Source organism: Nothobranchius furzeri, chromosome 16, assembly GCF_043380555.1.
Source record: "Nothobranchius furzeri strain GRZ-AD chromosome 16, NfurGRZ-RIMD1, whole genome shotgun sequence".
NCBI classification, from domain to species: domain Eukaryota; kingdom Metazoa; phylum Chordata; class Actinopteri; order Cyprinodontiformes; family Nothobranchiidae; genus Nothobranchius; species Nothobranchius furzeri.
In genome coordinates, this window is record NC_091756.1 from 60035059 (window position 1) to 60061671 (window position 26613).

General features: G+C 42.4%; 1 protein-coding gene across 7 annotated transcripts in view; it reads left to right on the forward strand.

Annotated features, from left to right (window-relative positions):
- Positions 1-26613, forward strand: part of farp2 (FERM, RhoGEF and pleckstrin domain protein 2) — a 68559-nt gene that overhangs the window by 13732 nt on the left and 28214 nt on the right. For all 7 annotated transcript variants that reach the window (XR_011516947.1, XM_070545878.1, XM_070545881.1 and 4 more), the window contains exons 3-11: positions 13507-13611; positions 17063-17105; positions 17181-17259; positions 18058-18155; positions 18436-18550; positions 24784-24931; positions 25019-25114; positions 25204-25367; positions 25462-25530. Coding sequence is in view for 6 of the 7 variants with exons in the window: in XM_070545878.1 (XP_070401979.1) it covers positions 13507-13611; positions 17063-17105; positions 17181-17259; positions 18058-18155; positions 18436-18550; positions 24784-24931; positions 25019-25114; positions 25204-25367; positions 25462-25530 (917 nt within the window). In the remaining variant the exon portion in view is untranslated. The remainder of the gene's footprint in view (positions 1-13506; positions 13612-17062; positions 17106-17180; positions 17260-18057; positions 18156-18435; positions 18551-24783; positions 24932-25018; positions 25115-25203; positions 25368-25461; positions 25531-26613) is intronic.

Genomic DNA, 26613 nt, shown 5'->3' on the forward strand with positions numbered 1-26613 from the left:
TTTAGCCTAGACTATCTGTCGTAAGTCTTTTAAAATCATATTTTATGGACATTTCTGTGACATTTTAGTAGTGTTAGTCAAAGCTACCTGGTATGGCACATCGCCATCAGCCGACATTTGGCCCTTATTCCTCTGCTCCTCCCACAGCCAACGTAGAAGAAAGCTCAGGCTTGTGGTTTCTGGACCGGGGAGGAAGGCCCATCAGGGCAGTGAAACACAGACTCCCTTTATCCGGCGCAACCAGACCCTTCGCTGGCCTTAACTTCCATCTCAAAATTTGCAAAAAGAAAAAAGAGGGAAAAACAAGGCTGAGGGTGGGATGTGAGATCTAGCTGCTGAATGGGGCAATCTTTGGTTTAGTGGTCAGAAACAAGCCGGCAAATACCAAGTTTGACAAGAAAGTGTGTGGAAAGGAAGAGGAGAAGACGTGAGTAAGAAAGAAAAGAGCAGCACTCATGGCCAGCACAAAGTTGAGCTGGTGGGGGAGGGGACTCACTTTGCAGTGAAGCCTTGCTGAAAGTTTGGCTGAGGAATTTCAGCCCCGTCCTGCCGTTGAAATCACATTCAGGTTTCTTTTTTTAAAGCATCCGATTTTTTATTTAACCCTAACCAAATGTACAGATAAGATCAAAGGAAATGAGCACAATATGACACACTAAAGCACAAGAGAATCATGAAACACAGAAACAAGAGACAATAATAACAATAGTGTGAAAATAAAGTATAAATTATAGTAACTCCCTAATCTAAAAAAGACTGTTATACCAGAGTTTCCACATCTTTGACTGGTAACGTATTGCACTGACACAGGTGCTGGTTAGATTTAAAACAATCACGTTTAGAATTGTTCAGTCTACAAATAAATTTAAGAATATAAGAATAATTTCTAAAAACAGCTTGTAGGGTGCTTATACTCACATTTACAAAGTCTCACTTGCACTCGTCCATCTAGGCTTCCTCAGTATCAAACGCAGAGCATCATTATAGGCAACCTGCAGCCTACGTATACTACATTTCATATAGTTAGTCCATAGGTGGGCCGTGTAGAGCGGTGTACAGTAAGCATTAAACAAGGTTATTTTTACTTTACTAGAACAAGACCCAAACTTATGAGTGAGAGTATTTCCCTGAGCGTATAACATACGACAGGCACTGCCTGTACATGCCATCATCATCTCTCATGTCCTCAGTGATGATATGACCAAGATATTTGACTTTCTTGGTGACACTAATACACAGTTTGACAGATAAAAATCTGGAAACTTCATTTGCTTGTCCTCCTTAGCCTGGCAGATCATAACCACACCTTTAGCTGCATTATAAGCAACGTTGTGTTCTACTCCATAGTGAGAACAGATATCTAGTAACTGCTGTAGACCAGCAGTACTCGGGCTTAGAACCACTAAATCATCTGCATACATCGGATGATTTATGACAACACCACCAGCTGCACAGCCAGTCCTGCACACCTTTAACCTCACTGATAATTCATCTGTGTACAGGTTAAAAAGAAGAGGAGATAGAACGCCTCCTTTTCTGACTCCATTACTGACCTTAAATGGCTCTGAGATACTGTAACATCTGTTTTCCACACCAATAAACCAGGATGTGGACGATGTATCTTGGGACACCTCTTTGCAGCAGCTTCATGGATAGTTTCCTGTGGTTAACTCTATCTAATGCTTTGGATGCATCTATGAAGCACGTAGAGACTGAGGAGTTGTGGTATCTGCATTTGGTCACAATCTCTTTTAGAGCATATGTACACATGTCTGTACCAAGGTCAGACAAAGCCAAACTGATCATCTGTGATTTTTAAGGTGTGGTTAATTCTGTCCAGCAGAATTCTTACCAAGACCTTTGAGAGTATGCTAGCTAGAACAACGGGCCTCTAGTTATCCATGTTACCAACTGTCCCACTCTGGTCTTTCATCACTGGGACCAACAGAACAGCTAGCATTGAATCAGGCAAACATCCATGAGCAAGAAAAGCTAAAAGGCATATAGACTGGTGCTAATCTACTGCTAGCATACTTTAGGTGTTCAGCAGATATGCCATCCAACCCAGTGGCTTTATTATTAGGCAGTTTAATAATGGCTTGATGGACCTCATGTGACATGAGTAAATCTATATTTTCACTGTAAGGTTCACTTGGTACACAATTAAACAAGTATTAATAATGTTGTCGCCACAACTTTAGGATATTTTCAGTTCCTGAGACTCCAGCAACCACACAGGGTATAGGTGTTTTCCTTCCTGTAGAGTCTCACTTCTTTCCAGAAATCTTTAGTGTTGTTATTAAGGAGTTTCAGAGCCAGAGACACAGCTGCCATAGTCTGATCATTTTTATTAATAAAACACACTGCATATTTGTTTTTTGCATTTGTAGCCCTTTTACGCTCAAACACAGGCCCATCTAGGTCTCTCTGCTAGCGCCCACTCTTTGAAGGCGTTGCGTGCTTCAGCATGGTACTCAACATACTCTCTCCAGCCTGGTCAAATCTTTATTTTGGTTTTATGTCTGTGAAAGGGAATGCTAGCCTTGTGCAGATCTGCCAACCTGTACACATTTTGCGTAGCCAGTACACCACAATTTGGCATCTATTTACGCTGGTACGACTCACCCCTCTAAACTACGCACAAAGCTGCGGATACGTCGTGAGTTGAGTTCTGTGGCAAATATGCACGCGTGGTACTCATGGCTGACAACACGACTCAGCGGCGCGGTGAAGAAGTTTAAGTCAATCATCGTAGAAAAGCAGAGAAAAACCAGAGCTAACTATCCTGCCTAGCCTATAGCGTAACCCCCTCCCTGCTTCGTCCTGTCCGCTGCTCCTCTCTCCCTCCAGTTCGCCATTCGCTGCTGCTCTGGTAAGGTAAACTGTGTGTGTGTGTGTGTGTGTGTGTGTCTGTGTGTGTGTGTGTGTCTGTGTGTGTTTGCCTTTATCCATTGGAGATAGATTTGGCCAGTATATAAGGAGGAATGTGATTATTTATACAGTTTAAACATGCAGCCATTATTTTTTTTCGCAGCTCGTTTTGAAACTCATGCTATGGCGGTATATACTGTACAGTCTATGGCGGATGAGGGAGAAGCAGACAGGGTTAGCAGACCTGCTAAAAAGAAGGGTCCATGTGTCTCAGAAATTTTTGTCCAAATATCAAGAACAGTGGCCATGCTTGCGACCCTCTAAACAACCTCACCATGCATTTTGCACAATCTGCAATTATGATGTGGACATAAGCCACCAGGGAGCTGCAGGTAATTAGTAAATTAGCTCTGGCGATGTGTGCATATGTGCTTTAAGCCAATTTAATATTACATTGAGAACAGAAACACCTATTGCAATTTACAAAATAAATAATTACCATAAGATACATATAATTGTTTTTTTTTTATTAATTTGTATTGAAATAATTTAATGCAAGTAACTTGTATAAGCACAAATATTATATAAGGAAACTTTAGAGTTTTACTCTTTAATATTAAAGTACATGATACTTTGAAGTCAGGTCAAACTGTAAAAATGACTATAACCTTACTAGTCAAAATAAGAACTATGAACAAGTATGTGTGTGTGTGTGTGTGTGTGTGTACAATTTTCCATCCAGTGAATGGGGAGATTACAGCGTAAAAAGCAATGGAGTTGCAAAAGTCTGTGAAACAACGCCGCACAAGTGGTACTCAAAACATTTTGACAAGGTTGGCAGGCCTGCTTATGTAGAGCATTCACTATAGCCCCATTCCCACCTGTACCGGGTCGGCCCGGGCCGGGTAGCGTAGTTTGTTTACATATTTGGGTGGCCTGGTATTTTTCCGGGCCAACCAAGGCTCATTCTCGGCCCTCTTCTCGAGGGGGTCTGCTTCAGGCCGACCAGGGCCAACACACCCACTGCTGACAGCAAATTCACACCTTCCATTAGAGCAAGCCTCTGATTGGTGGGTAGAATCAGCCCACATGGGCTTAAGACAAGGATGTGTGGAATCAACCGGGCCAGGCTGGGGCCGACTGGGGCTACCCGGCCCGGGCCGACCCGGCACAGATGGGAATGGCCCGTATGTCATCATACAAGTTACCTACTGCTGATGTGTTCTGGATCTTTAGTCAGTTTCTCGACAGGTGGCTGCTACCCTGGGTTTCTCAGTAAGCAGCTGATAGTTTTATTTCCTCTTCAGAGAGGTAGGCCAGTCTATACCTTTCCTGGTATTTTCACTGTCATGTTCTTCAGACATGGACCCACACTCCAGATTTATTTTGAACCCAAATGGGATGTGATCAGAGCTAGACAGCTCATGTAAGATGTTCATGGCTGACAGGGAGGCTGTTGAGACACCGTGACCCAACCATGAAGCTGTATGCCATACTTCACTGATAAAATTGTAAATATCTGCAGGTAAACAAACTTCAGCTGACGAGCAGTAAGGCACTATCTTCACAGAATTGTTTCAGATGTTTGGCAAAGATTGAGTTTCCATCAGTAATATCTGCATTCACCAATAACACACACATTTATTAACACTTTTATAAAACTATTAACAAAAGCAAGTCTATTAAGAAACTCAGCTTCTTTATTAAGGCACTCAAACAGCATTTACACATTCAGGATTACAAATTACTTCTCATTTTGTTTACGCTGTAAAGCTAGACACCAGTCTACATCAAGCCTCATCACATTTATATACGGGTCTAGTTTCTCGTTCCGAAGGTTTGCAACATCACCTGGCGTTCTCACCATTGTTGTTCCATTTCCAGTGCCAGTAGTTGACTCTCCAGCCCCACGAAAATGATTGTTAATGGAATTTAAACCTTTTAGATCCTGTTTCGTTAAAAAGGTTCCCTGCAAGCACAGACCATCACACTGATCCAGCAGGAGTCCACAACAAATCTGTGACTCCAGTCTTCCTGTCTCTGCCCAGCCTCAGGCCATGGCGGTTAAAAGAAATAACCTTTAGATTTATTTGGAAAGCATCATTCATCTATTTCCCTCCTGAAACTGTAGAAAAGGTTCAGAACCCTCAGCTGCAGGACCGCCAGACTGAGGAAGAGTTTCTTTCCCTGGGCTGTTAGAACCCTGAATGGACAGAAAAATCAACTCTATTGATATTATTTATTGTATTTTGTAATGTTTTTGTTTTTATTGCATGGTGCATATTGTACTTGTTTTAGCTATTTTTCTAGTATTTTTAGCAGATGCCTAATGTGGAGCTCTAGGAAATTTCGTTGAATGGACAATCATTTAACGACAATAAAGGACATCTATCTATCTATCTATCTATCTATCTATCTATCTATCTATCTATCTATCTATCTATCTATCTATCTATCTATCTATCTATCTATCTATCTATCATCTATCTATCTATCTATCTATCTATCTATCTATCTATCTATCTATCTTCTATCTATCTATCTATCTATCTATCTATCTATCTATCTATCTATCTATCTATCTATCTATCTATCTATCTATCTATCTATCTATCTATCTATCTATCATCTATCTATCTATCTATCTATCTATCTATCTATCTATCTATCTATCTATCTATCTATCTATCTATCTATCTATCTATCTATCTATCTATCTAAAGTGTATTTATTAATAATTCTCAAATATGTGTGTATTGGACAGAGAGCTGCATTACCTATACAACCTCTGTAGGATTCTCCCATCTGTCATTAGATTTGAATTAATCTGGGAGAACCCAATTTCCAACTACAATGTAAGAGAAGCTTTTCACTCTTATTAAGAAAGAACTCATGTCAAATACAGAATTGACCTAATGTTGTATTTTTCAAGGAACTCTTTTTTTTTTTTTTTTAATGACAGTCATGTATTGTCTGAGATGCCTTTCAGCATTGGTGTAATGTGTGTAACCAGTTCAGTGGCCTAGTGGTATGACTGCTCTGGGACTCTGACGGGGAATTCGGGGTTCAAATCTCGGTTGAGTCGTACCAAAGATTTTAAAAATGGGACCCAAAGCCTCCCTGCTTGATGCTCAGCATTAAGAGGTTGGATTGGGGAATTAAACCACCAAATAGTTCCTGTTCCCCACGGGGATGGGTCAAATGCGTAGGACAAATTTCACCACACACCATTGTGTGTGAGACAACTGATGGGATTTTAATCTTTAATGATCGAAAAGGAGCCCCGACCCTGTTGCTCTTACGTATTTGAGCTGACGAGGGAGGGAGGTGTAATGAAATGGAGCGATGTATTACCAGTAATCTGTGGTTCTATGTTACTAGCTTCAGGCGTTTAAACACACTTCATATTGGGACTTGGGTAGCTTTTTCTGTTCATCTGTGAATGATCAAAGAACCTCCTTTCGGCAGCAATAACTTCAACCAACCGTTTCCTGTAGTTGTAGATCAGACCTGCACGATGGTCAGGAATCATTCTTGACCATTCCTTTTTACAGAACTGTCTCAGTTCAGCAATATTTTTGGGATGTCTGCTGTGAATCGCTTTCTTGAGGTCGTGCCAAAGCATCTTAATCGGGTTGAGTTCAGAACTCTGACCGGGTCACTCCTGCAGGTGTATTTTCTTCTGTTTGAGCCATTCTGTTGTTTATTTGGGTCGTTCGTTGCCCTGTTGCATCACCCATCTTCTGTTGAGCTTCAGCTGGTAGACCGATGGCCTTAAGTTCTCCAGCAAAATGTCTTGATAAACTTGGGAATTCATTTTTACTTTGATGATAGCAATCCTTCCAGGCCCTGACACAGCAAAGCAGCCTCAAACCATGATGCCTTCACCACCATACTTCACAGTTGAGGTTTTGATGTTGGTGTGCTGTCGTGTCTCTTTTTCTCCACACATAGTGTTGTGTGGTTTTTTCCAAACAACTCAACTTTGCTTTCACCTGTCCACAGAATGTTTTGCTAGTGCTGCTGTGGAACATGCAGGTACTCTTTTGCAAACTTGAGCTGTGCATCAATGTTTTTTGGACATCCATCAACTCCATTCTTGTTTAGTGTTTTATGTATTGTAGATTTGCCAACAGCAATGTTTGCATATGCCAGAGATTTTTGTAAGTTTTTAGCTGACACTCTAGGTTTCTTCTTCACCTCAGTGAGCAATCTGCATGCTGTGCTCTTGCAGTCCTTTTCACATGATGGCCACCTTTTAGCTGCTTTTACAGGACCATAGCGTTTGCAAAACGGGATTTGCCGCGGCACCCTGGGGAGGATTTTGGCATTTATAGTAGCAAAGCTGAAGCTAGAATATACCGCCATCAGGCACCTCTCAGACCAAGACGGGATATAGGGAGATCGCTGGGCGGCCCCCCCAGCGTGTGACGTACAGGGTCGCGCGTTCAGCGTCAGACGGAAGACACGTCAGACTGATGAAATTTCTTTTTCAGGGCCTTTAGCTTAGATGTTACCTGCTTTTTGTCCCGCTTGACGCCCCGCTCAGCCGGTGTTTTCACCTCTCTGTCGAACTGCTGGCTGTCTCTCACCAGTGGTGGTCGGAGGGACCGGTGGCGCCAGTGCTCGGCAGCCTCGCCTCTGTCAGTGCTCCCCAGGGCAGCTGTGGCTACATCGTAGCTCATCCCCACCAGCGTGTGAATGTGTGTGTGAATGGGTGAATGACTGATTGTGTTGTAAAGCGCCTTGGGGGGTTCCAGGACTCTAGAAGGCGCTATATCAAATACAGGCCATTTTACCACCGTCCCCGTAAAAAGGCGACTAATCTGTTCGTCCGCTCGCACGGCCAAAAGCTCCATGGTCTCCACGTCCGTCCAGTTTGCCATGTTGTAGGTGGTTGAAAGAAACTAGTGAGAGGCCATGTTTATCTGTGTTTGCATCCCTTCTAGCCGGCACTCGGCGCGCAGAATACGTCACTAACGCGACCGCCCTCTTTTGCTCCCACAGTTGCTCCAAAGGGATTAGCGGGGCCGACACGCGTTTAGCTGTCAGAGGCGAAGAGCTGATGTGGCAATATTACTACCAAGCGAGGCGGAACGAATGCCGCAAAATTCGTGCAACGCCATGCCGGCGTGGCGCGTTTATAGACATACCATTGCGGTAATATTACTCCGGCATGGTGTGTCTTATAAAAGCACCTCTAGTGAGAGTTGTAACTGTGCAGAACTTTCTCCATTTATATAGAATTTGTCTTACTGACTGATGAACATCAAGGCTTTTGGAGATACTTTTATAACCCTTTGCAGGTATATTCAAGTCAACAATTCTTAATCATAGATCTGAGAACTTGTTTGTGCAAGGCATCATTCACATCAGGCGATGCTTCTTGAGAAAAGCAAACTCAAAAATAACTGGTGTGTGGTTTTTATGGGGCAGGGCTCCTCTAACCAACACCTCCAATCTTATCCCATTGATTGGAGTCTACCCGACTTCAGTTAGCTCTTGGAGATGTCATTAGTCTACATACTTTTTCCACCTGCACTGTGAATGTTAACATGGTGCGTTCAGTAAAAAACATGGAAACATATAATTAGTTGTGTGGGATTAGATTAGGCAGACTGGGATGTTGTGACTTAGATGATGATCTATAGACTTTAACCAGGTTTTTGACAATGAACTAGTTGTGACTAAATAGAATGAGGTTAACTTGATGTTGAGGAACGACATAAGGCTCTTTGAAATTCTCTTCACATACTTGTTAAAACGACCTGAGCTTTTAAATGTGTATCAGCAGGAAAATCTCTTGGTGGCAAGTTTTAAACAATATGTGTCCCACTGTGCCGAATACAAGCCTCAACACACCCCTGCTGTCAGGAGGAGGCTCTGAGATCACCACCATTCACTGGTAGTGGAACCAAGCGGAACCTGTCCTGCAAGGCACACCCAAGCCCTGGATTTGAACTGTGCGTGTTTTAATCTCATATTTTCCTTGTCTTAGCATGAGAACGGCAGTGGGCTGGTTTTCAGACTCCTTGCGTACGACCCCTTTACCAAACACCACACCCGGAGGGAGAGAAAGCTTTGTTCCCACAGAAACATCTGTTTGTCGTAATCCCCGCTTTCCCAGCTTGATTGGTTGACCCACTAACCTGACTGGTGATCAGAGAGGAAACTGGTCTGTACCACAAGTTGGGTGTGAACAGAACATAAGCTTAATGACGCTTCACAGATGTGCCTTAGCTGTAGATGCTGGATGGACTTTCAGGAAGAATTAAAATGAACTTTGATCAACAACAGAAAATTTGTTAAACTCATAGAATCAACACCAACTCCAACTTATGCCGTCCACCATTAAACCAAAAGAAGGAAATCACGTTTGATATAGCGATTTGATGTCATATATGATGTTGTTCCTCTCCGCTGCCACGATTAAAGCCACAATCCCATATCCCAAATTTTTATTTACTGACGATGTTCTCGTATAATAAGTTAATTCACGGAACACCCCCCACCTATACTTTTTGTCCTACTCTGTTTGTTAAGCAGATTATTTGTTTAAAGGTGTGGTTAACAAAAAAAACCTTTTTAACTCATTCACTGCCAGCTGTTTCCTGATTGGTAAAGTCCTTCACTGCCAGCGTTTCTCACCGTTTTTACTGTTTTTTTAAGAGTTGCGCCCTAGGAAGATGTCGACGCCAAAACAAGCAAACAAAGCAGAGACTCACCTCTTACATCAGGAAGAATCCGCGCGCTTCGAGCGTTATCCGTTCTGTCATTATCCGTTGTTGAATTGTGATCGGCAGGAGCTTTTCCGGTTCGCGCCTCACCTTTTTTACAGCAGCGGCCCAAAACGATCTCCTAACACATGGATTTTCTGCTTCCTGATCACGTGACGTGTGACGTATCCGGATGAAGATCAGCTTTAGAGCTGAGATGTTTGTTCTCACGGTGCGGGGGCTCGTCCGACGCCCAAACAGTAAAAAAAATGCAAATGATGACTTTAGTCATCATTGGCAGTGAACAGTTGGATTTTAAATGATGGCTTTAGTCGTCAATGCAGTGATTGAGTTAAGGATTATTTCTGATTATAATCGGTCATTCTGAGTTTTTCATGCAGGCAAAACCTGAAAATAGTCTCCTGCACCTATCTCCTGCATTAGCTTCCGTTCGTCATTTTGAGTAGAGATGTCCAAATATCAGGAAATAACCCCTAAATTCCACTACCTCCGCTCCGGTCCGCCCCCGCCTTCCGCAGCCGCTCGCTTCCGAACTCAATTTTTACTGGTACCCGCTCTACAGCGGCTCCGCTCCGGTGCGGAGACCTGAGGGGGGCAAACAAGCATGCGCGGGATTTTCGACATCTTGCGATACAGTCCGAGCAATAAACGCGGAAGTTAGATCCAAACACCCGTTGTGTGGGAGAAGCATCGGCATGAACTGTTTAATCTGCCCATCATTTGTGTTGAGAGATCAGCAGTGTTTGGATCAACAAAGGGCGACTACTTTGATAGTGGAAACTGTATTTATGGCTTACTTTTGTGCATTTAAAGTTCAGCCGCCATTGATAGTTGTTAAAAGTTGTTAAACCTGTGCATATGAAACAAAAAGCGCCTTTTGTTTATCGATTTATTGTGAAAAACGGAACTTGTGCTCGCTCCTTTTCCTGTTGGGCGGTTGTGATTCCTGTCCATTTACTGCGGAGGTGTTCCGGCGTCCGGCGAAAATAGGATCGATTCTATTTTTGCCGGACGCCGGAACAGAGGGCGGCGCACGGCGCTGCACTGCCGGAGCACGGCCGCAGTAGTGGAATTGCTCTGATTGACTACAACGGTACCGATTTTGCTCCGGCGTTCGTGTCGGAGCGGAGGTAGTGGAATTTGGGGGTAAGACCGCCCTGTCCTGCCACTCTCTGCAGCAGCACACGGTGCTGATCCATGCATTTCTGGGCTTTTTTTTGCCCCGAGTACAGCTTGCAAGGCATTAATTTCTACTAGGTACCACTGCAGATGTATTGATTTAACGAGTGTCCCACAACTTTCACATTTAGTTGAAAACAATGCCATATTAAAGTTTCTTCTCTATTCGTGTAACAGAATACCCGTTTAACTAAAACTGCCTGTGTCTAATCAAATGTCCACTTGAACTTTTGATTAAATTGTCTAAATTCACTGTCAAATACATGATGAAGGAAAATGTCTAGTTGGGTGTACATTATGCACAAAGTGAGGACATTTGATTATTAACCTTAGGAGAGGATTAATATGTTAATTCTGCAGGTGGAACATGTACAAGTCAAAAGTACAGAAAGTGGGAAATGAAAGAGGATGTTCCTCCATCTTTGTTTGACATTGTCTTTCATGTGGCTGCACACACACACACACACACACACACACACACACACACACACACACACACACACACACACACACACACACACACACACACACACACACACACACACACACACACACACACACACACACACACACACACACACACACACACCACCATGTCGATGACGAAACAAAGTGTTTTGTAGTCTCGGTCTGTTTGATTTTACACACCTGTTGTTTCTGCTGTCAACTTAACTTTACAGTCCCTTCTGTGGACTTTATGGTATTAGACTTCTGTGAGAACGTTATCTCAGTTTGATCCAGGTATAATTTCAAATGATATAGCTGTGAATTCAGTTCAGTTCGCCTCTTGAGGGTTAATGAGTAATCCAAAATGTCTGAAAACGGAGTGTTGTTGCGTTACGGCCGATACACAAACGTCACAGTCAGTTCAAATCAACCGTTTACTTCAGGTTTTGGTGTCAAACTAGATACTCCTGTATTATGACTTCACTTCAGAACATTTTATACAGGCGAAACTAAAAGTATTAGAATAGAATGCAAAAGTTCATTTACTTCAGTATTTCAGCTTAAAAGGTGAAACTAATAAATGAGACAGACTCATTACATGTAAAGTCAGATATTTCAAGCATTTATTTGTTATAACTGTGATGATTAATCTCAGACAGGTAGAATATTGTGAAAAGGTTCAATATTCTAGACTCAAAGTTCTGCTAATGAATCCAGAACACCTGCAAAAGGGAAATAACTGGGCTTGTGCACTTGTGTACTAATCTTCGTACAGGCCAACAAAGATGAGTGACGATAACGTCGAGCCCTCTCTACCTAGAGCTCAGCAGTAATATAAGTTTAAAGTAAACACTAGGGCTGGGCAATAAATTGAAAATGTATTGTTATCTAAATTTCTGACTCTTATTGAGATAATTGTTCCCATGTCAATAAATTGGATGATAAAAAATGAAAAGATGCGTGGTGGTTGGCAACATTCATGCCGCTTTAAGAAGCTGTACCACCTTTAGTCACATAAAAATGTGTCTCGGCGTGATACGTGTGACATCTAGTGGACAACTTTTGTTTCTGCGCATACCTGTAGTTACCGTCCACTTATCGTTATCGAGGTGGAATCCTCAGTGTATCGTGATATTAATTTTAGGCCATATTGCCCAGCCCTAATAAACACCCAAACTTGATTGGTTCAGATTTACCGATGCTCTCTGTTCGGCGTGCCTTTGAGCACAAGCCAATCGATTTAACCACAAGGGTGTTTATTCTCTGAGATAAACTGTAATAAGATGTGTAAATAGGAGCCTTATGCGTCACGTTCCTACTATTTTACTCGCATGTCGGCAGATTCCACCTGCTCTTTATAGGTTTTCTGGATGCAGAACATATGACTGCATCAAAGGAATGAAAAGACCCGACTACAGTAAATTTCTCTGTGCTCTTTGAGTTGTAATGTCTCCCTTTAGCTGATGCATAGCAGTTCTTTTTATAAGGCTTTTAAAAATACAATTTTACATTACAACCAGATGTTTAGTCTGTAATTTTCTCAAAAAGTCACAGACTGGGTTTCCAAACCTCAAGCGTAGTGTGTTCTTAGTACATAGTAATTAGTTCTTCATTTAGTCAAAAACAAACCCAGAGAGTGAACTTGTGCAGAGTTTGTGCCTGAGAGTGCAGCTTTTCTCCACTCACGGCTGTGCTGCAGCATGCAAGAACACAGTTTTGCTGTTTACCAGCTAATCAAGTCAAAGGCACTATTTGAATTAACAGATGGAACATACAGAGCCATAAAACACAGTGAAGTGAATCATGTGCAGATGCCAAATGTTTATTCAAACAGCATTTATCCGGTGCTCAGTATGAATGTTAGCGTGTTTTTTTCTCTCCTCAGTCCCAGTAAAGATGTTTGGGTGGTGGGGTGTCCGCCCTGAAACTGGGAGATCGGGTTCAAATCCCAGTCGGGTCATACCAAAGACTTTAAAAATGGGGTCCAATGTCTCCCTGTTTGACACTCAGCTTCAAGGGGTTGGACTGGGGGGGGGGTTGAAACCACCACATGGTTCCTGAGCGCGGCCACTGCTGCAGCTCACTGCTCCCCACGGGGATGGGTCAAATGCAGAGATGTAATTTCACCGGTTTGCGATGACTAATGGGACTTTTTTAATGCAAACAAATGTTTTACATGTAGCTTTAGAGCCGGCTGTAGCATCGTAACAGAACTTTACATGTATTTGTTGACATAACCATGAAAATAATCTATTTTTTCCTTTCCTTCCAGTCCAAAGCTCTTGGACAGACCCTTCTGTCTAAGGTTTTCCACAGAGGTAACCTCATCGAGAGTGATTACTTCGGCCTGGAGTTTCAGAACGTGCAGATGAACTGGGTATGTACCACAATAACGTTGTTGGAAGCAGACAACCTTACAGCATGTGCAGTTAGTGACAGGTCAAAGTTCACACCATGGTGACAATGACATGGCTTTTTTCACAAACTGTTAGTTTACTGCTGTCCTTAGTCGTACGGTGAGGTGGTGTTTTCTATGGAGTTAATCTAGTTTTATTTTTAACTTGTCCAAAACGCGTGTCAGACGCAATACCTCCTCAGAGTTTTCATAAACCAACACAGGAGCTGTGAACCCAGCCATAGACCTCCTTCAAACAGAACACAGCTGTATTTTTAACAGCTCAAACCCGCTTGTGAACAGATTTGACCCCAAAGTGCCAAACACACTGTGCCTGTTTTAGTAGCGAACTTTGCTTATTTTGCTTCTGTGTTTTAGGTTCGTTTGATAAAACATCCGACAATCAAAATGTGTTCTGTTTCTATAAAGAAGACAAGAAAATGCAGTATAGAATAGGGATGTAAGACTATTTTCACACACAGAAATATTGGAATGTTTCATGTTTTGACACTGAATATTTAATATTTAAAAGCAGTGCCAACATTGATAGTATGGCTGCAGCTATTGATTATCAATAATCGATTAATCCACCACAGTAATTGATCAAATAATTGGCTAACCCTCATTTATTACTTAGCTATTACTTTGCAGCTCCTGACGTGGAACCCCAATGTGTTCCTAGGCCACCCTAGACACATTATCACCCCAGCATGTCTTGGGGCGGCCCCAGGACCTCTCACCGACAGAATGCTCATTACATCTCTCCCATGAGGCATCCTGATCAAATGTCATCTCAGTTATTGATGGGTCTTAGTTAATCGTATAAGTCATGTTGCCTTAAAGGCATACTAAGCAGTTTAGCTTGCATTTAGCACCCCCTAGTGTCATTTAGTCAAGCCAGAAGTGAAACGTATCTCCTTGCTGTGCGTTAGTCTTTTCAACACCTTAATCTAACAGCAGAAATGTCTCCTCAGCCTTCATTAGTTTCCAGAGGAGCAGTTCATCACTAAATGAAACAAATCAGCTGTGTTCATGATCTAAAACACGCAGGAAACATGCTGGAAGCAGACTCCGGCACTAGCAAGTCAGTTCCACATTACTAAGACTAAAGTGGGACCTAACAGGTAAGCGGCCGGCCAACTCTGAAGTTGCAAGTGCGGTATCCTGGCCACAGGGGTCCGAGTGACATGTCATTACCCCCTAAAGGGTGATTTACGCACATGCTTGCTCAAGAAATTGATTTAAAAATATGAAAAAGTAGGGCTGCACGATATTAGGAAAACCTGCGATATTCAATAACAGTGCTTAATAATGCTTTATCGATATTACTCACGATAAATGAACAAATAATAAAGTATGCAGTGTTGATGTCGTCTGGCGTGTGACGTCTGCTCTGGGTTCAAAGCAAACAAAAACTAATGCATGAATTCCATTACAACATAACATTTTTATTGCAAAAATATGCAGCTGCACCTGCTACTGTATTAGCAGCTGCACCCGCTACTGTATTAGCAGCTGCACCTGCTACTGTATTAGCAGCTGCACCCGCTACTGTATTAGCAGCTGCACCTGCTACTGTATTAGCAGCTGCACCTGCTACTGTATTAGCAGCTGCACCCGCTACTGTATTAGCAGCTGCACCTGCTACTGTATTAGCAGCTGCACCTGCTACTGTATTAGCAGCTGCACCCGCTACTGTATTAGCAGCTGCACCTGCTACTGTATTAGCAGCTGCACCCGCTACTGTATTAGCAGCTGCACCTGCTACTGTATTAGCAGCTGCACCTGCTACTGTATTAGCAGCTGCACCCGCTACTGTATTAGTAGCTGCACCTGCTACTGTATTAGCAGCTGCACCTGCTACTGTATTAGTAGCTGCACCTGCTACTGTATTAGCAGCTGCACCTGCTACTGTATTAGCAGCAACACCTGCTACTGTATTAGCAGCTGCACCTGCTACTGTATTAGCAGCAACACCTGCTACTGTATTAGCAGCTGCACCTGCTACTGTATTAGCAGCTGCACCTGCTACTGTATTAGCAGCAACACCTGCTACTGTATTAGCAGCTGCACCTGCTACTGTATTAGCAGCAAAACAACAAACTGCCTGCATGCAGTTTCTCAGTGACTTTAAAACATCACCTCCACCATAAAACTTTTTCTGATGCTCCAAATACAGAAAAACATCCCTTACCAGGGTTTTTGAATAAATAAAAATATCTGAAAATAAGTTTAAATATTAAATAATAGTTAACATCACTTAAAGGCAACAGCAAATTCTCTCATTGCTACTGAGCATTTTCTCCACTTATGTGGTTATGATATAAGGCTTTTGCTGTAATTGGGAAGTGAACTGTGCTGGGCCAAACTAGGAGAATATTAAGATTTTCTGAGGGAAAGAGAAAAACAAATGTCTACCTTTCAGAAGAGGAACTGGCAAAAAACTACATGGAAAATATGTGAAAACGTTTGTTTTTAACCCCAAATTGAACAAGTTTACCTAGATCTTAAAAATCAGCTCAGATGATGAAACTGCAACTATGATTCTGATAACAAGCTAACAAATTGAACTAGCTCCTCTTAAGATAACCGGCTAGCAGAGCTTCTGACTGACAGTTTATGTGCAGCAGCAAATCAACTATCCTGATTAACAAGGTTATAAAAGCTCATAAATGAAAAATCACTTTGATGTGTGGGGGAACTTTTCCAGGCCCTCTTTAGCAGGGTGGCACTGGGAGGAGAGTGCTGTAGCCTTTTAGCTGGAAGCTAACCGGAGCCTGGGGCTAACGTCACCACCCGGTGGAACACTAGCGACATGGAGGTAGGTGGGTTGGTTCACCGGCACGTGTTGGAGTCAGCCCGGTTACTATCAGCTGCTTAACGACACCGAGCGGACTCACGTTCACGTTTGAAAGCAGCGCTGATTCCAGAAACCTCAGCACAAAGTGCGTTCGTTAATCTGAGCCAGCATGACGAACAAGGGAAGCGAGCGGCAGCGGAAAGCGGGGGCGGAGCGGAGATGGTGGAATTTTGGGGTAAGGGTCTACGTAGGGGGCGGGCGTATTACGTGAACGGACCCATCTGATTGGCCGCATATCAGAAGGGCTACATTTGATTGGTCAAAAAAACAGAGCTGGTTTACAAAAAGCTGATGTATGACACGGATGGAAATGTTTGAACCAAACATTTATCGCCGTTTTTGACGTGCTTTGCGATGGGCCTATTGCACGTCCTGTTATCGCCATGACGATAATTTTTCGATATATTGTGCAGCCCTATGAAAAAGTTGCATAGTATGCCTTTAAAGACTACTGTCTAAGTAGAACCTACATACATCTGGGTCAATAATGGTTTCAGGAGTCGTTCAGAGTTTAGTTGGTAAACTTTGTGTTTTAAATTATGTTAAAATTAATCAATGTATCCCTCTGTGTAGGTTTGGGTGGATCCCACTAAACCTATTGCAAAGCAAGTCCGAAGTAAGCTAAAATATTTGACTTTCCTCCTGATGAAGGTGTGTCTTTTGACTGATCATCTGTCTTTAACCTTTTCAGGACCAGCAAATACTCTGTTTAGACTTTCGGTGAAGTTCTTCCCCCCTGACCCCGGGCAACTGCAGGAGGAGTTCACCAGGTCAGCGGCTCATGTCCCTGACAAAGAGCATTACAGTAATCCCTCGCTACTTCGCGGTTCGTTCATCGCGGATTCGCTGCTTCGCGGATTTTTTCTTTGGAGCATTTTTCAGGGGGAATTCGCAGATTCACGGTATTTCTCGCTGATTTGCGGTATTTTTCTATGCGAAATATCAAGAAATTCTTGTTTTTTTTAATCAATTTCATCATAAAATGCACTTTTTGTAATAAAACTAAAAAAACCAAGTAAAAAAATTTTTATTCTTGAGTTTTACCCACAAAAAGAGAATGTGATCATACGATAATTCAGTAGGGAGCGTGGTTTCACAGACGCGGAAGTGAGCATCGGTGAAACGCCGGCTGATCTAGGAACCCCCCGAGCGTTCGAGCGTCAACGAAGTGACACGGAAATGCCGGGCTTTCCAGAAGTAAGTAAGATAACTTACTATGAGCTGATAGTTCGTTGGATTGAACGGTAGGTTGGAAACTAATCATGAATCTGAAGAAACGATGACTGAGTGGTGAGCTGGAAAGGCGACTTCCGTTTATAGCCGCGGTTTGTGACGTAGGTGCGACGTGGAGGGAATCCCCGCGAGGGGCATGCTGGGAGTCCCTACTTCGCGGATTTTCACCTATCGCGGCCAGGTCTGGAACGCATCTACCGCGATAAACGAGAGATTACTGTACACATAAGCCTGTCCTATTTTTTCCCTCTGAAGTTCATGAATTTTTGAATTGCTTTGTGAATATACATGCTCTACAGTAAAATGTAATGGTTTTTGTTTGCTTTTTTCAACAGGTACTTATTCTCCCTGCAGATGAAGAGAGATCTGATGGAGGGCAGGTTGGTCTGCACAGAGAATACCGGAGCCTTGCTGGCCTCCCACCTCGTCCAGTGTACGATAACATTTGTTTTTTTACTTTTATTAATTTATTTGTGTGACTCCGAATGTGATGAAAAGTCATCATAGAGACAAGTACGTTCATGTTTGATTTGTAAATATAATTAGAAAAAAATTATTTATGAGAAACTTTTATTAAAAATAAATCTAATGTAAGAATGTCTGATGTTCATGATCAAAGGTGTTTTCTGTTTTTAGCGTTTTTTTAAAACTTCTTCATCTGTTAAGTAAAAAAATAAAATATTTATTTTGATTTGTGCGTCTCTAAACCACAGCGGAGATCGGTGACTATGATGACGTAGCAGACAGGGAGTTTTTGAGGTCCAACAAGTTGTTGCCTTATCAAGACAAAGTGCAAGAGAGGATCATGGAGCTCCACCGCAGACATCTGTGAGTTTCCCCTGAGTGTTTCTGTGTAAACGTTCAGTTACTGTCTTACATGTTGTAGATAGCTCTTCAACAGCCTCTGTTTAGATAAAGGTTAATGTCCAACAGCGGCGATGAGCTAACAGCTGGTCTGAGCGCAGCCAAGACTAAATAATGCTGCTATCATAAAACAGCAGCCTTATTTTACCGTTGCGTTGTTATTTAACAGAAACACTAGCAACTTCCTGTCTGGCTTGACCCCTGGATGCATCAGAAGTGCTACTTTTTGCTGCTGTTGGTGAATTATTTTCTTGTAAACAACCATCGAGTTCAGTTCAATAGATGCCTAATGGCACTGTAACAGTTTATTAAGTGATGGTCACATGAATTGTGAAATTTTGGACATTAGAGCTGATTCAAGACGGCAACATTACACTTAGGTTTTGGGTTCTCTCAGACTAGTCGTAAGCTTATTATTCATGAAGGCTGTAGTCTCTGTTTCTGTGCAGGAAACTCCCTGCAGCCGGTAAAATCATAGTCATTTATAACAAAAGCACATAGGGATGCTCTGATCCGATCATGTGATCGGAAATCGGGTCCAATCACTTGATTTTCAGGAAACCAGTGGGAAAAAAATCATATTTAACCATAAATAACAACAAACATTACTTTTTAAATTCATCCTGAGAAAAACAGTGGCTTAGTTTTACATTCGACAAGTCCCTTCACATCAGTATTGTTTGTTTCATAGACAACAACGCAGTAAGTCCCACAATTTAAGGTAGTCTGGGAATTCGCGCAACATAGCATGTAGAAATTTGCAAACACAGAGCATAGTTGTCACCTCAAGAGTGAAAAAATGTCTGTAATTTTGATGTATTTTTAAAGAAAACCGCAAAGGGAGTGTAATGAAAACATGTAATGTGTGCAAACTGGTCATCCAACGAGGTGGAAAAGGTAGTGCTGCGTTCAACTCTTGATGCTCCACCTTAAAAAGACTGACCCTGCTCTGTTCGCTGCAGCAATTCAGCTAAGCCAGCCAACACTAAAAAATACATTAAGACTCCAAGAAATTGTGTACGGACAGCAGAAATACCAAGATATCAGTACATTTATCACACTGGATGAGCGTCTGTGGTAGGGTTGTCACGGTATGAAAATTTAACCTCACGGTTATTGTGACCAAAATTATCACGGTTTTCGGTATTATCGCGGTATTTTTTAAACGGTGTTGCATATGTTCAGAAAGCATTGATAGTCCTGTTCTACACAAACTGAAATAGTTTTGAAAAGGTTTAACAGTGTTTATTAAACCTAAAATAACACAAAGCCTTAGCAAAAGTGCAACTTTTCACAAGTAAAGGAACAAATAGCTTCTTTTTCTGGAACATGTTACAGTAGTCAGTGCAGGTTTAAATTATACAAATCCAAACATTCAAAACATAAACAATATGTAAACAAATGAAAGAAACACCACTTGTTTTCTCATATACTTGTTTTCTTCATTATCAAAATGAAAATCTAAAACTCCAGTCCACACTTGACTTGAGCGCTGTACAAGTCAACCTTAAAAAATATGTATTTAAAATAAATAGCCACTTTAAACAAATTACTAAAATAACTACTACACTATGTAATCAAATCCAAATGTTCAAGTATAAATGGCATTGAATAAGTAAACAAATCAATGACAAGGAACTAATTGTATATTTCTCTTCATCATCAACAAATAAAATGCTTCATCCAGCAACAGGGTGTCCGTGACACGGTTTAAATGCTGCCAGAGGACGCTGCGGCTGCAGTATATAGTGACTCGTTGCATTCTCCCTCAGCCAAAAGTCCTCATGTCATGCATTTAAGCTAAAACGCTAATGTTAACCTACCTTGCACTGGCTGTGGAGACGTGGGTGATGGTCACGCAGATGTGCCATTAGATTCGAAGTGTTGCTGCCTTTTGCAGACACTTGTTTCCTGCACGTTCTGCAAACGGGATAGCCGTCTTCTATTAACTGTCCCTCAGCATTTTTCAGAAATCCAAAATATGCCCATACTTCCGATTTAGTCTTCTCTGAGGGCTGATGGATGTCCTGGGCGCTGCCGTCTCCTCCTTCGGCCATTATTTCAGCTTCAAAGTTTTGGTGCTGTTGCAAACTAAAAAGTGCGTGTGCGCGCCGCGGGAACTTCAGCTGAAGCGACGGTGGCTGGTAAGGGTCACCACGCCGAAACCGCGGCCACGGTAAACCCACCGAGATAATTTAGTTTTTTAAAAACTGGACGGTTATTTTTATTGTCAACTTTTTTACCGGGGTTTACCGCTATACCGGTTACCGTGACAACCCTAGTCTGTGGTTGCAAATGTCAGGTTCTGTGGTCTCCTCGGCGCATTTCTAAAGTACCGGATCAGGACTCGTTATTGACAGATTCTTAACCCTCTCAGGCTCAAAATAAGTTTTGATAAAAGGACGAACAACTAAGTCCTTCAGGGGTACTTCTGAGTTTAAAAATGCTCATGAAATACGTACGTGGAATAACCAGGTAGGTAGGTTTTAACTGTTGCAAATCTGCAACGCCTGCCTCCAGAGGGTTAAAATCAAATGACTCGGAATCGTCTCGAGAGCAAAAAATGTGATCGGAAACTTCCTAGTAGCACACAGTTCAGTCTTTGATCCTGATCTGCTGATATCAAGCATAAAGGTTAAGGAGGTCTCTTTAATGAGTATGATGATGAGGATAGATACCGGTGTAGTGTTGCTACCAGCAGCAAGGGTTACACTGCCTCTTCAGTTCTATGTAGTACAGCTCAGAGTAAATGTCATTAGCCTTGACCATATTGACCCATTTTACTGTGATGTTGACACATCCCAGATAAGCACGAGGTTTGTCATTGTTTGAACTTTCTCGGGCATAATGTCATTGCTTTCCTCTGTCACGCTGAGAGCAAGGAGGTGGTTAGGACCCAAGATGCAGATTACCCCAGATGACACGAGGCAGGAGCGTTTCAAAGATAAATCTTTTATTTAGGATGATGAACCAAAAATCCAAAGGGGCAGGAAGCCAAAAACAAAAATCCTGAATCAGGAGAACCAAACGCTCACATAGAGCACAAAACCTGGAGACTAGAACTAAAGCTCACACAGAGCACCAAAACAATGCTGACAACAACAATGGACCGACAAGACACTGAGACAAGACAGGGCTTATATACACTGCTGACAGTTTTGTTTGCCGACTGCAAAACTTCCTCAGAGCTGACGCTAAACGGATAAACGGAGTAGGAAGTGACGCACCAACAGCGTCAGCTCTGAGGAGGTTTTGCAGTCGGCAAACGAAACTGTCAGCAAGGTAAAGAAAAACCATTTCTGTGTTATAAAAAAGAACTAAAAATGGAAGCATTGAGAATAATTCAGTGGAAAGGACCTTCCCAGTTAAATGCATCTTCGTGGCAGATCTAATTATAAAGTAATGCGGTTAAGCCATTCCCAGGTCAACAAGCACAAAGACTCCCGTCTGTGTCTGAGCAAATACACATGATTTTATGTTGTCAGCCATTCTATACAATAAGACAAAATAAATAGAAAGAGCAGATTTAGTAAAACTAATCTGATGTTTTTATTTTGATTTCTTATTCTAGAAAACATTGGAAGTAACTGCTGATTATTTGGTCTCTTCTGGCCTGGTTCTGGTGATCCTGTGTGAATTGTAGTCTCAGGCTCCTGTTCTCAGCTGACAGGAGTGACACCTGGGCTGTGTTCAAATTCAGGGGCTCATGAGGTCGAATTTTAAGACCAATGACGTCACAGCGCCATGACAAAGACAGTCCAAATTCAAAGAGTGCTAATAATGCGATCTTGAAATCTGTTCCTCTTTCCCCCGATTTTGAGAACAGTTGTCTCTTCACCTCTGTAAATCCCGAGATGCCCTGCTGATATCACACAGATGGATGTAAAATACTGCGGCGTTTTCATGTTTTTCAGTACCTCCAATAACTCATGTCGTGAAGCTAGCTTAAGTTGACATGAAAGTGGTAAGAGAGCTTTTAGACTTGAACAAAGGCAAATAAATAATACTATACCAGCATATGGTTGCGTCTCAGCCTGACACATAAAATATGCTGGCGCCAGTGGTGCATCTGCTGTAGCTCTTCAAACAGTAACAAAACAAGGAAACGGTTTAAAACATGTGCGAGCTTCATTCCTGCAGCTTCTTATTAGTGCAATATTAGTTGCTAGGTGACAGGAGGACATCCACCGAAGTAGGGGCGGGGCTATTATTTAAGGCTAGACTGTCCAAATTCACTGCTGTTAACATCCGCTCGAACCGGTCACAGGAGAACACGTTCTCCTGAATTTGGACACAGCTCTGGTGTGGTCTTCTGCTGCTGGAGTCCATCTGCTTCAAGCTTCATGATGTTGTGGTTCAGAGATGCTGTTCTGTAGACCTTGGTAGGAACTAGTGGTTATTGGAGCTGCTGTCGTCTATCCTCTAGAACCAGTCTGACCATTCTTCTCTGACCTGGGATGTAAAGGTCCCATTAGTCGTCACAGCAAATCATTTCTCCACACGTGAAACATCCACTGGAGGAACGGTGAGCTGCAGACACGGCAGCTCTCAGGAATCTTTGGTGGTTTAATCCCCAGTTGAACCCCTCAATGCTGAATGTCAAGCGGGAATGTAATGGGTCCCATTTTTACAGTCTTTGTATGACCCAACCATGGATTTGAACCCACTGTTACGACCCAACTGATGTTAGGTGTGTGAAGGGAAGGGGTAACATAAGAAACAGGACAGGATTTTAAAAAGTGTTTAATTGTCTAAACAATGGGTGAGCAAACTGATGCGGGCATTATAAAAGTAATGCCAAATGAAAAACGGAACAAAAGGTTAACATCTAAAGACCAATTTACCAACATTAAAGACATCTGGTTCAAACTTTGGTAAAAGTTTTACTGAACCAGAGAGAGTTTTTAAAATACAACGTTGATAAAATCATAAGCTGAGATTTTAAAGCTCATTCCTAAGACCCGTTTTAGGATCATTACCACAGAATTTACCGTCAGCTAACATCAACATCAGAGACCGACAACACGGCCAGAGCATAGACCCCATTTTGGATCATACACACAGAGTTAACTTTAAGGTAAAATACAAACAAAATGGGTTCTACACATGGACGTAGTTTTCACTTTAGAAGTGGGGTGTGGGGGGCACGGAGGGGGGTGGGGGGGGGGTTGTCTTTACAGTATGTTCTAATGGGAAACAGGCTTATACACAAACGGTTGTTTTCCGCTTGGTCCTAGAGCTCAACTAGTGTCAATTTAATATAAAGTAATATTGTTTTTGGATCGTAAAAAGTGCAGGGGTCAAAACTTGACTCTGGAAAAAGTGGGGGGGACATGTCCCCCCGTGCCCCCCCAAAATTACGTCCATGGTTCTACAACATTAACTGGTGGCCGTAACAGCCATGATCTCCCAGTGTCAGGGCAGACCCTCGCATCACCGGGCCACTGAGCTGACCCTAACCCTAACAACTGTCTAACGGGGGTTGTAGGTTATATAACCCAGTGTCTCTTCACAAGAGGTTACTGATGTTTAGTTTCAGCTACATCTGGTTCACCACTGATTTCACCCTATATCCTACAGATATTATTTAAAAACAACTATTATAATTGAGTGGCAGCTCGGCGTCTGTGGTTCGAACATGGTAGGAGCTCATCTGTGATAAATGTTTGAAGTCAGTAACAACCACAAGAAGTGTTTTTGTTGCCTTCAGTTTGTAGTCTTTTCCCACAGCCGGCCTCTACGGAAGCACAGTTAAATACCTCTCTAAAGCCAGCGGGGTTTTGTTTGGGCTCTTCCTCCAGAAAAAGCTCCTGGAGACCACAGGCGGCTCTAAAGTGTGGTGCTAATCTCCTCCTTTGGTTGCCAGTGAGGAATCACAGACAGAGTTCCCTGTCCTAATCCTCTGCTCTGGCTCGTCCGTTAGCCGTACGGCCAGTAGGGCAGGAGGGTGGGGGGTGTAAGGAGATTTCACTGCTTAACGGATGAACCAAATTAGACTGGAATGATGATTGGGTGCATACTAACATGCTGTTTGGTAGTAATAACTCAGTTTTAGATAATGCCTGTTATATTCCCGAGATTAGGAGGGATTTGGGATCAAATTTCTGTTTGGCATAAAAATACTGGTTTACTTACCAGAGTGTCACCTAACAGTGTTGTACTACTGTCGCTGAGGAGTGTTAATGTTGTGTTTCCAGGGGTCAGACTCCTGCTGAGTCGGACTTCCAGATCCTAGAGATTGCCCGTAAACTGGAAATGTACGGCGTCCGCTTCCACACTGCAGCTGACCGGGAGGGAACCAAAATCAACCTGGCTGTAGCGCACATGGGGCTTCAGGTGTTCCAGGTGAACACTGCTGTGGTACCAGCTTTCTTCTGTGAGTGTGGCTCAAAAGTCCAACGATATTGTTTATGTTCTTTTTTTTTAAATTAGGGCAACACAAAAATAAATACCTTCAACTGGTCAAAGATTCGCAAACTGAGCTTCAAGAGGAAACGGTTCCTGATCAAACTCCACCCGGAAGTTCACGTAAGCGTCCATGAAAAAAAAAATCTGTTACATCTAAGATGTGGGACACTGCGTGTTTCTATCCTGTCTTCTCTAAATCGTCTTCTCAGGGCCCCCATCAAGATATTCTGGAATTCACGATGGCCAGTCGAGACCAGTGTAAAAACTTTTGGAAGATCTGTGTGGAATACCACTCCTTTTTCCGTTTGTTTGATCAGCCGGAACCCCGATCCAAAGCAATCCTCTTCACTAGAGGCTCCTCCTTCAGATACAGGTAGTCGTTAAACACATTTCCTCACAAAAATAAACTTTATTTTGTTATCGTGGCGCACGAGCTTCAACCTTTGATTTAAATCATTTCTAACCAGTGGAAGGACGCAGAAGCAGCTGGTGGAATATGTCAGGGAAAACGGATCAAAGAGAACTCCCTACCAGAGGTGTGTGTGTGCGTGTGTGTGTGTGTGAATATTAGGGCTGCTCGATTATGGCAAAAATAATAATCACAATTATGGTGACTGAAATTGAGATCACGATTATTTAGGACGATTTTTCAATTTATGTTGATTTTATTTGTTTTTATTCAGTCATAAAATTGCTCAGGGCACAATCAGGACAAAAATAAGAAACAAGATGATCACTAAAATAACTCCTGATTGCCAGTATAAAAAGACCAATATACTTACAGCTCATAGTTTATGACCCAAGGGCTATAGACCTTGGTTTAACTCATTTAAGTCTAACCAGTACAGACCCAAATACCAATATCTTGCAAATACTGACAGCAAGAATTATACAGTGGCATTTATAACAAATACATGCAAATAAATTGATGTTCACAAAATGTTGCATAATATGCATTTAGTCGTGTCAAGGTGCTGTAGGAGAGTGCACTAGCACCGTGTCCTCAGAGAGATTAGTTATTAGTTATCAGCGTGAGGAACTTAGTTCTACCTTATTTATTAACTATTTATTTACAAGTCCATCAGTTAATGTAATAATTGTCCCAACCACAGCTGCGCCCCCCACCCCCCAACCCGGTCTCACAGCAATCGGGGCAAGCTGCACGTGTGTTTAGCACGCCGCACGCGCACATTTAGCTGTTTTGAGCGGCTCAGGAGCCCGCAGGTGCGGTGTGTGTCACTCTGGTTAATCCAACAGGGAGCCGGCTCCGAGAGCCGTTTCTTTAGTGACCGACACATCACTACATCATTCCCTTTCCTAATGTCCTGAAGAACGGTCCGGAGCGCAGGCGGAGTGTTTAGCTAACCTGCAGCAGGAAATGTCGACGACAGTTATCCAGAAAGTAGCTAAGGGTTACCAGAGATGTTTCTGAGGTGTTCGCTAGGTACTTTTAGGATTAAAAAGTCAAGAAGGGGGTCTGAGAAGCTGCTAGAAATAGCGTCAAAGTCGCCAAGTTGGCAACACTGTGGAGGAGCGCTTCATTTGCAACTCAGGGCAGCGCAAGCAGGAGGAGCAAATAATCGGCTTGTTTTGTTTTTTATAATCGTCCAAAACTCAGA